The sequence below is a fragment of the Dasypus novemcinctus genome, chromosome 7 (genome assembly GCF_030445035.2).
Source record: "Dasypus novemcinctus isolate mDasNov1 chromosome 7, mDasNov1.1.hap2, whole genome shotgun sequence".
In the NCBI taxonomy this organism is placed as follows: Eukaryota; Metazoa; Chordata; class Mammalia; order Cingulata; family Dasypodidae; genus Dasypus; species Dasypus novemcinctus.
The window spans coordinates 11,887,705-11,901,208 of NC_080679.1; the positions used below are offsets into that span (position 1 = coordinate 11,887,705).

At 40.2% G+C, this 13,504-nt stretch overlaps 1 protein-coding gene across 4 annotated transcripts in view; it reads left to right on the forward strand.

Moving 5' to 3' along the window:
* The first annotated feature begins 7 nt into the window (after window positions 1–7).
* PDE6D (phosphodiesterase 6D) overlaps window positions 8–13,504 on the forward strand; it is an 83,501-nt gene continuing 70,004 nt past the window's right edge. For 2 of the 4 annotated variants that reach the window (XM_071216052.1, XM_004447059.5), the window contains exon 1: window positions 239–493. In XM_071216052.1, coding sequence (XP_071072153.1) covers window positions 444–493 — 50 coding nt within the window. In that variant the 5' untranslated portion in view covers window positions 239–443. Of the gene's footprint in view, window positions 494–13,504 lie in introns of all 4 variants that reach the window. The other 2 variants (XM_071216051.1, XM_058299896.2) reach the window with 2 other exon arrangements.

Consider the following 13,504-nt stretch of genomic DNA (forward strand, 5'->3'; position numbering starts at 1 on the left):
TCATCTCAGAGCCCAAGCGGGCGCAGCGGCAAGAGCAGGTCCCTTGGGCTCTTGCAGATCTGAAGCCAGTACTCCGCTGGGGCAAACTCCAGGCAACACCAAATGAAAAATGTGTCCTAAAGGACTTCTCAGGGGGGTACCCTTCCCATTGACGCTCGTCGTCCCCCTGCGATGCCGCTGAGTGTTTCTATTGGCTGGCCGGGATGCCAATCGCCGAGGCCGGCTTTCCATTGGCTTCGGGGCGGGCGCTCCGAAGCTAGGGGAAGGAGAAGGGATCAGGAGCGGGAGCTGAGCGGAGAGAGAGGCCGGTCCGGGTCTGGCCGCTGCCGCTGCTCGTCCGAGGTCTCCAGGCCCGGCTGCGGCCCTGTCCTCGGTTCCTGGGCACCGTCTGAGAGGCACCGCCGGGCCAGTGCGGGAGAGCCGCGGGCGGCGGGCGCCGCATCATGTCAGCCAAGGACGAGCGGGCCAGGGAGATCCTGAGGGGCTTCAAACTGTATCCGCCTGGGAGCGGGGCGGGGCCGGGAGGACTTGGGAGACGTCCGCTCCCGGAGGAGGTGGGCCGGGGACGGGGGCCGCGCCAGGTGGACACCTCAGAAGGGGAGCAGGGGGCGAGAGGACGGACGGCGCCCGGACCCCTGGTGGGGAAAGGGGCGTCCTGAGGAAGGAAGGGGACGTTGCGGGAGCCCCGGGGGTGGAGGCGGAGGAGCCCTGGGAATTGGGGTGGAAGGGGTGCCGGGCGTCGGGGAGACCAGCGCGCTTCCGATCTCGGGCTAGGACCCAGAGGCTGGGAAGGGGCTGCGGCCCGCGGCGAAGGGCCAAGAGGGGCACGGCGGGCTGGCCTCGAAGCCCAGAAGCCTTGTTGGCGGGAAGCCCACCGGGGGGCGCGGGGAAGAGTGACAGGAGGCTGGTGACCTCCATCTCCGTCGCCTTTCCACAACTTCTCTTCCTCACTTGTGGCTTCTTCCAGGGCTCTGGAGCAGAGGAAGGTGGGGGACAGGGAATCCGAGACCCACCTCATCTCAGCTCTCTCTTGGTTGTTGAGGCGTTGGTTAGTCCCTGCTTTCCCCCTCAGCTCTTCACTTTTCTTTCCGGAAAAATGAGGACCACATACTTGCGTGTGCGATGCCTCGAGGTACTTTGACTTTGCCCTGGGACGCCTAGCAAAGGTATCTTGGCTTGCTCACGTTTGTGTGGTAAACGCCCAGACCTGGCGGAGCTCTCCAGCAATTATTTGATACGTTGGGTAAGAGAGAGAAAAATCATCGCCCCAGGCATGTGTGGTGCAGCCTTCTCTCTTTAATGCAGTAAGGGAGCTTTGGGTTTTAATGAAGTATTCTTTTGTAACTATACGATGCAGGTGAAAAATGCAATCTTGTCTATTCCAATTTTACATTTTCCTGCTGACCTTAATCTCTTCTTACATCCTATCCATTCATTCAGTGAAAATGCAGGCATCACCTTAGGGTTCCCCCACTGAAAGTTTAATATAGCACTGCCCTCTGAGCTGCCTCTTGGGTTTTCACAATGCCCTTTTCACCTCTGCACATTTAAATTGCATTGTCATAATTAGAAAACAAGTTGGTAGTAATTTTTCGAACACAAAATTTAGGAATGGATGGATGCAGAAATGAAATTTTTCTAATGGAGGCGGACCTTCTATTCTTTAAAAAAAAACTGAAGCTTTATCACCTCTCATACTGCCATTCATGATAAACTTTCAGTACATTTATATCGTGAAATTTAGTGACAGCCTCTTTTATAGCGCCATGGACCTTTCTGTGTTTCTCCTAGTAATGGAGCCCATAAGTAGTGATATGGATTTTATTTTTCCCTTAAGTAATTTATGTTGTTATTTAATATGTATGCTGTAAAACAAATCTGGGACTATGGAGAATTGAGAGATTTCAGAAGCAACGTTTTTGGCTAATTGGAATTAACTTGTTGAAAACAAGGAAGTCTTTTTAATCACTTTTGAACAAAGCAGAAAGGGAAAGTTTGAGCTGCTCACCTTCACTCCGCTCTTGAACGGGTTGAGAAAGAGGCTAAAGAACAAAGATGGAAAAGCAGAACCTGTGTTACCCCACTAGAAGGGAAGGTGAATTAACCAATCTTGTGATAACATTAGTGCTTCAGGAAAGAAGCTCACAGGCAAAGTTTGACCTGAGCTGACTTAACACCCAAAGCACAAGGGAAACAGCTACATTTTTTAAAAGTTAGCATGAGAGCAATGGATTGCACATCCATTTCTGATAGCCTTTGTGGCAATTGAGGATTAAGAGAGAAAAGGAAAGGAGTTTTAGGATTTGCTAGTACCTTCGAAAAAAAAGAAAATTAACGTTTTAGTGAGAAACAACCAGACTGTTGGTTGCCTTTTATTGTGTAAATTCTTTTTCTAAAGTTTGTTTCAGAGTATCTGTTTCTGTAAGAACAGCTAGGAGTGGATGTGGCTCAAGAAGTTGAGCTCTTGCTTCCCACATGGGAAGTCCCAGGTTTAGTTCTTGGTGCCTCCTAAACAAAAACAACAAGCAAAACAAACAAATAAACCAACTCAGTGGAGCTGATGTGGCTCAGTGCTTGAGTGCTGGCTTCCCACATTCAAGAACAGCTTCAAAAAAAAAGAATAGCTTATTACAAAAAAGGAAAGCTCCAATTTATTTTCCACCAACAGTTGACAGTACTCATTTTCCCCATATTACATCAGTCTTTGATTTTTGCTAATTTGGACAGTCAGTGATATCTTCTTTTAATATATGTTTCCCTATACCCTAGGTTTCTGGAGAGCTAACAGAGATTGTGGTTAAGAGCTATACTGGATTAATGTAGAGCTACACTGCCTGCTTTGGAATCCTAGCACTCACTCCTAGTTAGGTGTCCCTAAGCAATTTCTTTAGCCTCTGCCTCACTTTCCTCATCTGCAAAATGAGGGTAACAGGACCTATCTTAAAAAGTTGTTGTGAAGATTAAATGAGTTGATATCTAAAGCATTTAGAAAGTACCTAGTGCATGATAAGCATTGTATGTTGTTATTATTAGAGAAATTGCAAATCTGTGTTTGGCCATTTCTTCTGTGGCTTGCTTGTTAATTTTGTTTTTGCCTTTTTTTACTATTGAATTGTTTATTTTTCATACTGCTCTGTAGGTGTTCTTTATATACTTTAATATTAATCCTCTTCTTGTTATATATGTTGTAGATATTTTTTTCTCAGTGTATAACTTGTCCCTTTTGTGGTTGATGAGCAGAAATTTTTAAATGTCATGTCAAATTTATCAGTATTTTTCATATGGCCTCTGTATTTTGTGTCATGTTTAAGAAGACTTTCCTTATCCTGATTAAATGTCCTTCTATGTTTTCTTTTTTTAATGTTTAGTTCTTTAATCTACCTGAAATATTTTGGCACATATGGTATATGGTAGAAATCTAACTTTTTCTGCTGTTTGGACAGATACTTGTCCCAGTATTATTTACTAACTAGTTAGTACATCATTTCCCCACTGTTTTGAAATGCCATCTTTATCATATATTAAATTTCCATAAGACATGGGTTTATTTTTGGAATATTCGTTTAATTTACCCTTGTGTCTCTATCTGTGCCCGTACACACTGTTCTAATGATTATAGTTTTATACTGTGATTTTGTATAATTTCCAATAAGAATCGTTTGTTGTGAACAGAGTGTGTGTGTTTAAAGGCATGCTATAAGGTCCTTATGAATATTTATGCCCCCTTTATACACAAAGAACCTTGTTCACATTAGAAACTCAATAAATAGGCATAACGTACTTCATTAATCAGGTATAGTGTTTGTGTCTAAGAGAATTCATTATAAACATTTGTGTTTGCCATAAGTTATTTCAAAACTCAAACATTTCTAAGATTTTTCTCCTACCGGTTCTATCCCATCCCACCCCATTCCCTTCCAGCTCATTTACATTAAAAGGTTTGTATTTCTTTCTTGTTTGTTAAATCATAAAATTTTCTAATTGTAAATTAAAGTTATAAACGAAATATTACTTGGAGAACAAATGTGGTTATCCTAAAAGAATTTTGGATTTGATATTTTAAGTAACTGATATGGAGATTGATATTTATGAATCCTATGTTCCCCATTTCATTCGTTTAACAAGTATCTGTTGGATGACTTATGTACATGACACTGAGCATTTGAAGGATACAAAAATGATTTAGTCACAGACCCTTCTTTCTAGAAGCTTAGCCATCTTCATGTCTGTTTAGAAGGGATACCTTCAAAAGCAATGCATTTTTAAAATAGTATTTAATTTTTATGTTACAAACTACAGCCGACCAGAAATAACCGTTTTTAGTATTTTAATATGTACTTCTAATATAGCTAAAACTTAACATGATTACTTTTATAAAAATGGAATCATAAATATCATTTTATAAGTTGCTTTTTCACTTAATAAATTTGCTGTATTCATAATTTTCAAAGATAGTACTTTCAGTTGCTCTCAGGCACATGGATTTATCACATTCCTCTTTACTAGTTTTCTAGTTTAGTCTGTCATTTACTGTTCTGTCTATTCAAATTACTTTTTCCTCAACAGACATATATCTTTATTAAATTAATATCAAGAAGTGATGGATTGACATAAAAAGGATTATGCTTTTATGATTTCACTATCTTTAATCCCTTTGCTTTGGTATAACAGAACTTGCTTTGGTATAAGGTGATATAGTGATCTCACTTTTATTTTTATTTTATTTTTTATTTCTATCCCCTTCCCACTCACCCCTGCCCCAGTTGTCTGTTCTCTGTGTCTATCTGCTGCGTGTTTTTCTTTGTCTGCTTCTGTTGTCAGCGGCACGGGAATCTGTGTTTCTTTTTGTTGCATCATCTTGGTGTGTCAGCTCTCCATGTGTGCAGCACCATTCCTGGGCAGGCTGCACTTTCTTTCGTGCTGGGCGGCTCGCCTTATGGGGCGCACTCCTTGCGCGTGGGGCTTCCCTACGCGGTGGACACCTGTGCGTGGCATGGCACTCCTTGCGCTCATCAGCACTGCGCCTGGGCCAGCTCCACATGGGTCAAGGAGGCCCGGGGTCTGAACCGCGGACCTCCCATGTGGTAAACGGACGCCCTAACCACTGGGCCAAGTCCGCTTCCCCTCATTTTTTTTTAATAGTTAGCTCGTTGTCTTTGTTTGCTTGCTTGTTTGTTTTTCTGTTTATACTCCAAATTTTAATATCATATCTAGATATAAATGACTGCCTACAATTCAATAAGATAAATATTTAGCTCAAAAGTGAATAAAGGATATTAACAGTTCACAGAAAACTATAAATGACCAATAAATAAATGAAGAGACACTCCTGTTAAAACAACAGGATTTTTCCCAAATAATTAACAAAAAATTTTTTAATTAATAATATTCAGTTTGGGAATTTTTCAAGGAAAGGGGCACTCCCATTCCCTTTCTGTGTGTATTTCGCCTTTATGGAGCATAATGAGTATCTGCCAAAAGTTTACATGTAACTGCAGCACAATGGTTAAGAGCATAGACTCTGGGTTCAGACTGTCTGCCTCTGCCATTGTGACTTTCTTTGAGCCTCAGTTTCCATATCTGTAAAGTAAGAAAATGTCAGAGGGTTGTTATGAGGATTAAATGAGACTGCATATAAAATGCTTAATAGAGTATCTGACACATAGTAATAAATATTAATTGATGTTATTTATTAATATTACTGTACAGCTATTTTTCTGAGATATAACTACTGCCTTCTTGCTATGATATTCTTACTGAGAAATTATAATATTTCTGCTTTGTCTCTGAAGAAATGATTCCGTTAATAAGCATTGATGTATACTTAGTGCCTACCTTATTGTCTAATAACTAATCACATTCCAGTTGATGGCAATTTAGCAAAAAAAATGACCAGTTTGGCTCAGAAGGTTTTGTTTTGTTTTGTTTATTTATTTCTCTCCCCTTTCTTCTCCCCCCTTCCCTCCCCGGTTGTCTGCTCTCTGTGTCCATTCGCTGTGTGTTCTTCTGTGACCCCTTCAATCCTTATCAGCGGCACTGGGAATCTGTGTTTCTTTTTGTTGCGTCATCTTGTTGCATCAGCTCTCCATATATGCGGCGCCATTCTTGGGCAGACTGCACTTTCTTTTGCGCTGGGCGGCTCTCCTTATGGGGCTCACTCCTTGCGCATGGGGCTCTCCTACACAGGGCACCCCTGCGTGGCACAGCACTTCTTGCGCGCATCAGCACTACACATGGGCCAGCTCCACACGGGTCAAGGAGGCCCAGGGTTTGAACTGCAGGCCTCCCATGTGGTAGGCGGACACCCTATCCATTGGGCCAAGTCCGCTTCCCAGAAGGTTTTTTTAAAGTACCTCATTTATGTTCTTGCATTCTTCTCTTCCGTACTCTGGTCCTGGATTCCCCATATACTCTTTCTGATAGCACCTAATCTTTGGCTTTACTTTTGATTTTAAAAATAATTGGCTTTATATCTTCTACTCATTTGTTTCCCTGTTAAGTATAACAGATTGTTGAACTTTTTTTTTTTTTTTTTGAGATTCTGAGGTTGGGGATTGAACCTGAGACCCTGTGTGTGGGAAGCTGGCGCTCAACCACTGGGTCCCATCAGTTCCCCTGACTTGATTTTTTTGATTAATTTGCTTGTTCTTTGTTTTTTCTATGTTTGTTTTTAAGAGGCACTAAGAGCCAAACCTGGGACTTCCCATGTGGGAAGCAGGTGCTCGGCCACTTAAGCACATCCGCTCTCCTGAACTTTTCTTGAATGTTTCTATTGCCTAATACAATCGCCTTGGCCAAGTGTTAAAAATGAATTTGAGGTTTATGATTTCTTGAAATATAATTTTTGTTTATCAACCCATGTTTTGGGAAAGCAACCAAAACATACCACCAATACAGCCAGTCAACACTGTTTCATCACATTGTCTAATCATGGATTTTATGTAGATAGGATTAATACCTCATTTTCCCAGGATCCTCATGTGTGGACTCTGAGAAATTATTGTTATCCTGAATGGATTAAATGAATATATTGTCCTTCCAATTATATTACTTAGGATTTTTAAATGGGAAATCCTACTTTCGCATTTTTGGGGGAAATCTAAAGTATAACTTGGATACTTACAGTCTTCTTTAGGCCTTCTGAATTTCTTTGCAGGGTTGTGTAATATACTTCATGGGGGAACATAGTAACTTCTAGAGAAACAGGGCATAACCCAGTAAGACATTCATGGAAAATTCAGGTTGTATCATCACAGTATTTGATAAAGAGCTTGCAATAATGCTGAGGCTTGACAGCTTTAGGTTCTTATTAGGTTTATTACAGCAGTAATGCTGAGGCTTGACAACTCTAGGTTCTTATTAGGTTTATTAGGCTTCTCACTTTTGCCTTGCAGGCTTCACTTGTTAGCACACTGCATCCAAAAATCCCCATGGTATGGGAAGACTTGACTTATGAATGTAGAGACTCTGTTTGTCCCTATTCCTGAGCTTTAAAATCATCTGAAGGAATTTTAAGTGTCATCGTGTCCAGTAGTTCAGCTGTTCCAACCAGTATTTGAATTCTTAAAACTCAAATTGTCAAGATTTTAACAGCAGCATTCTTTTGAAGCTGGGAAGAAAAGCAAGCATATTTTCTTACAGTCCAATATCTATAAGGATTTCAGTGGATTGGACTAAAAGAAGTACCTTGATATGACAGAGAAGATAATAGTCTCACTGTCATGAGGAACTTGTTTAGTCTATGATGAAGAGGGGCACTGACAAACTGGAGCTGGTCCCGAGGAAAGGCACTTGAAACATGCCATATGTACAGTAATTGGAGTATTAAGTAATTGGAGAATTAAGGAGATTTTAACCTAAAGATGGAAAGAGTTTGGCAAGAACATGAGTGTTCTCTTCCCCAATTTAAAATACTGTTTTCTAAAGAGAAAGAATTAAATGTGTTCTACATGGCTCTCAAAGCAATTACAAGACTTGGGTAAATGTTACAGGGGACAGGGTTTAGCCCAGTTCCTAAGATTTAGAGTTTCTAAAAACTATTTAAGCAGCTGATGAATGCCTGTTGATAAGGAGTTTTGCAGAGGGAAATTATATGTGTTAGATAAGGCATTCTTTCCAGTACTAGATGATCTTCAAAAGGACACCAGAGTTTTTTCCCAACACTGCAGTTCTTTGATTTGGTCAACAAGGACTGTTTTCGCTATTATTTCTATTGATATATATTCTACACCTATAATAGACAAAGCATATTTTGTAACTCAATGTAATGAAAGCATATATCAAAAGCTTCCCTTTTGTTTTTCAGACAACTCTTTTCTCTCTCTCTCTCTTTTTTTTTTTTTTTTTTGGCTTTTATAAAGGGTATTTATTTGGAATAGGAGCTTACAGATACCAGGACATAAAGCATAAGTTACTTCCCTCACCAAAGTCTATTTTCATGTGTTAGAGCAAGATGGCTGCTCACATCTGCCAGGGTTCAGGCTTCATGGGTTCCTCTCTTCCTGGGTCTCTCTGGGCTCATGGTTCCTCTCTTCCCAGGGACAACTCTTTTCTTAGTCAGTATTAATGAAGTATTTTGTTCAGTGCATTGTGGATAAACTGATTTAGAGGCAAAGAGAGTAATCATTACCTCGGAATTTAGATGAAATCAAAAGAACTAAACATAAATACCTTAATATAAATAACCTAAGCATGTAGCTACAAGAAGAAAGAGAATGACCTATTAATACCTAACATTCCTAAAGTGCTTCTCAGTTTTTCAAAGCACTTTGATATATTATTGCATAATTATAACAACCCCAAACATTATTTTTCCCATTTTATAGATGAAGGATAAAGGGATGATGAGATTGTCATTCAGAAAAGGCAGAAGTTTAATTTAAACCCTGGTTTGTCTTTATACAAAATCTTATGTTTTTTATGGTATACTCTGATGCCTCTCTGGATAATTTATTTTTGTTGCTGTATTACTGATTTTTAAGTTAGAAGTTTTCCTCAGTGTTTAAGTCACAGTCAGGTTTATTTTTCACATGAAAATTATTCTTTTCTCATATACTATTTTTCCTTGATACAAGGGTCAGAGGTTACCCTGGTATAAGGAAGAATTTTCTAACAATTAGAAATTAATTGAAAAAAGACATTTTCCAGAAAGTATTTAAGCAGCAGATTGATGTATTCTTCTGTTTTCATACTTTTCTGTTTGTAGTCAAGAGAAGGCCATTAATAAGTATCTAATTAGCAGTTTTGATCAAGAACATGGTGAAGAATAGGAGGTTGTTAGCCAGGCCTGATAAACATAAGGTTATATCCATATAGTTTTTGTGGATTTTTTTTTTTAACATTTTATTCCCCACCCCCTGTTGTTGTTTGTGCTCACTCTCTGCTCTGTGTTCATTCACTGTGTGTTTTTCCATGTCTGCTTGTCTTTTTTCTTCTCATCTCTCTCTTTAGGAGGTAGTGGGAACCTATCTCAGGTCCTCTAGTGTGGGAGAGAGGCACTCAGTCACTTGAGCCACTTCAGCTCCAGTCTGCTGCATCTCTCATTGTTTCTCCTCTGTGTCTGCCCTTTGTTGCGTTGTCTTGCTGTACCAGCTGTCTGTGGCATAGGCTGCCAACTCTCCACAGCACAGGCCAACTTACCTTTTCCAAGAGGTTCTGGGAATCAAACCCGAGGCCTCCCATATGGTAGACAGGAGCCTAATCACTTGAGCCACATCTGTTTCCCTCCATATAGATTTTTCATAGTTAAGTTCATCATAAAATTTATCCCTCAAGGAAGTGGTCATCAGATGAGCAATTCAGTTCTTTTCATTAGTGGAAAAGGGAGAGAGAATCTCTCGTATGATTCCTTTGGACTTTAGCACAGATAGGTGAAAATTTCCTGGCTTTCTTCAGAATAAGAAGGTTACCTTGTGATCAGTTTAATTTATTTCAATTTCATTCTGGAATCTTTTTCTTAAACTTCTGTGAAAAAGTAGCAAGTACATTGTGGGTAAATTTTGGAACCTGCTCTAGGGTTCCTGTTAAAGAGTGATATTACTTATTTAGGGTTAGTTTAAAAAGTTTCCTTTAAGTATTTATGGATTAAGATAATAGACTATTTCCTTCTCTGTAATTCTATGATAAAGATAGGGATGGGCAAATAATAGGATAGTCATAACTGTACTGTGGCTGGTACTACTACTAGGATGATAGTTCTGTTTGGAAAGTATGAAGGGTGTTTTGTGGGGTTTTTTGCATTTTTTGTTTGTTTGTTTTTTGAGGTACTGGGTCTAGGGATTGAACCTGGGACCTCATATGTGGGAAGCCAGTGCGCAACCACTGAGCCACATCAGCTCCCCAGTTGGATTTTTAGTTTGTTTGCTTGTTTTTTGTTTTTGTTTGTAGGAGGCACCAGGAACTGAACCTGGGACCTCCCATGTGAGAAGCAGGTGCTCAACTGCTTGATCCACATTCACTCCCCTGAAGGGTTTTTAAAAAGGACTAAATCTGAATATCCGGGCTGAGCGCTTGCCTGGGATAAAAAGTGAGAATGTTATCATAAGCCTGGATACAGCCATCTTCTGTATAGAGAGCAAAGGTATAGGAGCCAGAAGAGCTGGATTCTGGTCCAGTGCTGCCACTTACTGGACATGCATTCAGACATTTGTTTGTAGTATCATAAGTGCTAGGTACTTTGCTAAGCCCAGGAGATACAAAAATAATAAGCCTGTTTCCATGTCCACAGAGCTTTTTTTGTACAAGGGACAGAGAAAGACAACAATCAGAGTACAGTGTGTTAAGTGCCTAGTAATATAAGGGCTATGGAATCTCAGAGAAAGACTACCTCTGTGGGTGTTGTGAAAGACTACAGAATTGTCATTTGAATAGGATCTTGAAGGATGAGTAGGTGCTGAGTGGTTTACTCTTCAAGATGCTGTGGAGAAGCAGAGAGGAAGGAAAGTGATGTCATGAAAAATGAGGGAGGAAAGTATTTGAAGGGAGAGTTAGGGCCAAGAATGAGGAAAAAAATCCCATTTATCCAACAAATAATGAAAACTGCTGAGAGTCCTATAGGAAAACTGAGATTAGGGGAGTAGCTTGCGTGGGTAGAGAGAAGATTTTGAGTGGTGTTTTTAGTTTCCTGGCTGCCAAAATATATAGCATACAATGGGTTGATTTAACACAGGAATTTACTGGCTTGGGGTTTCAGAAGCTGCAAAGCTTGCTTCCTTCTGGCTCCAGTATCTTCTGGGTGACCAACAATCTTTGGGGTCCTTGGCTTTTCTGACACATAGTAATGTCTTCTCCTTTCTCCTCTGGGCTTCATTGACTTCCACCTTCTGGCTGTTCCCCAGGGCTTCTCTCTCTGACTTTGACTTTGTTTATAAAGGACTCCCATAATCTGGATTAGAGTCCAACCTGATTCAGTTGGGTCACACCTTAACTGAAATAATACCTTGAAACGAGTTTATTTACAATGGGTCCATACCCACCAAAAGGTGGACAAAGACTGAGGACATGTTCAAATGGGTATGAAGTTCAGTCTCCCACAAATGATGATTACTTATTTAAGCTATCTGATTTTGTGCAAGTTATATAACATCTATAAAACAAGGATAATGCTTGCTCCATCTGCCTTACAGAGATGTTACAAAATTAAGATGAAATAATATACCAACTCACTTTAAAACCCATTGCTCTTGAAATGCATTTTGCTTCCCCTTACATTACTATATTATTTACTTATCTTTGCTTTAAAGTTCAGGATTACTTTCTATTTTGCAAATTTCTAGGCTTCATATTTCTGAGTGTTGAAAAAACCAGAGTCTTAGTGATTCTTTTTTATTCCTGCTTAGGCATCAAAGCCTTTTACCACAATTCTGGGAAGTAATCATGGGTATTGCAGTGACAACAAAGGTAGCCCCCAAGATGGCACATACGTCTTATTTGAAAACAAAACCATCTTTGGGTTTGCTTTTATTTATTAAAGGTGAGGGGAGTTATAATTGAGGAAATTATTTCCCTCTCAATACTGTGGCATTCTTTTTTTTTTAAGATTTATTTATCCCCCACCTCATTGTGCTCACTGCTCTCTGTGTCCATTCACTCTGTGCTCTGTGTTCGCTCATCTTATCTTTAGAAGGCACTGGGAACTGAACCTGGGATGGTGCTCAATCGCTTGGGCCACCTCTGTTCGTTGCTTTGTTATCTCTCATCATGTTTCCTCGTTGTGTCTCCTTGTTGCATGATCTTGTTGCATCACCTCACCATGCCAGCCCATTATGCCAGCTCATTGTCTTGCTTGTCCTCTCCAGAAGGCACCAGGAACCAAACCCAGGACCTCCCATGTGATAGGTGGGAGTTCAATTACTTGAGCCACATCCACTTCCCTGTAGCATTCTTTTAAATTAGGTAAAATTCAGGAATCTCCGAATGTGGGTTTTGATAGTATTCAAGGCAATATCCCTGTGTCTTCAAGTAGAAGAAACAGTGGCCAATCCTTTTGGGAATGTGCCCTTAGAAAAGGGCTTGTATTATCTCTTCTTCAATCCAGAGATGATGTGAAACAATAAAAATGCAAAGTGAGTCTTTGAGAATCTCTTTGGATATGTCTATTCCAACTTGTTTCTGACCAGTTTTGGGTACATTAATGCATGTAAGGATAGAATAATGGACCTACTAGAAAAAGGAGGATTTGCTTCCTTGTTTGACTTTGCCAGTGAGAAGACTTTATTATGTTTCAAATAGTTATCTTTTTCTCATTACTAAATTACTTGCCTCCACTGTTTCTCAGACCAGTTTGATTTTTGATTATATGCTTTCCAAGCACAGTAACTTCGCCAAGGTCAGAGTATTATTTCACAGGGATATCACCACCAATTACAGTCCTGCATATTTTGTTTCAAGGATACTTAAACCTGAGTTTTCAGGGACCCATTTATATTTTCTCACCTTGTCCCCCAGAAGTAAGGAAGAAGCACAGGGAAACTCTGGGAAATTATTGTGTGGAAGATGTTTAAACATCCATAAATTAGACAAACTCAAGGATTGGTTCTGACAAGATCCTCTATGTTAGCAATGCTAGGTAGAAGAAGCAAAAAAGAGGTGGTATTTAAGAATTAATGAAGGTGGGAGTGAGAACGGAAGTGAGTTCAGATAGAAAATGAGCAAGGAAAAGAGAGACTGAGAGGGGAGAGATCATAAAGCCAGAATGTTAAAAGACAGAAGAAGAAAGCTGCAACCAAAAACTAGGAAAGCAGAACAAAGAAAGGCATTCCTGTGGTGAAAATGTGCAGGATACCATGAAACAGAAACTCCCTTTGTTTACTGCTCTTCACTGCTGCTGCTTCCAACCAGAGGAAAGAGATGGAGAGGTTTTTCTTTATGCCCGTGACCTTGGTATTGAAGCTTTGCCTCAAATTGCTCTAGTCTGCCATGGTAGACATTAGCATATATCGTTATATGCCTAGTCAGCCATTTTGCCTGAAAAACCCACTTACCCTGAAATTCCTCAGACTGTAAG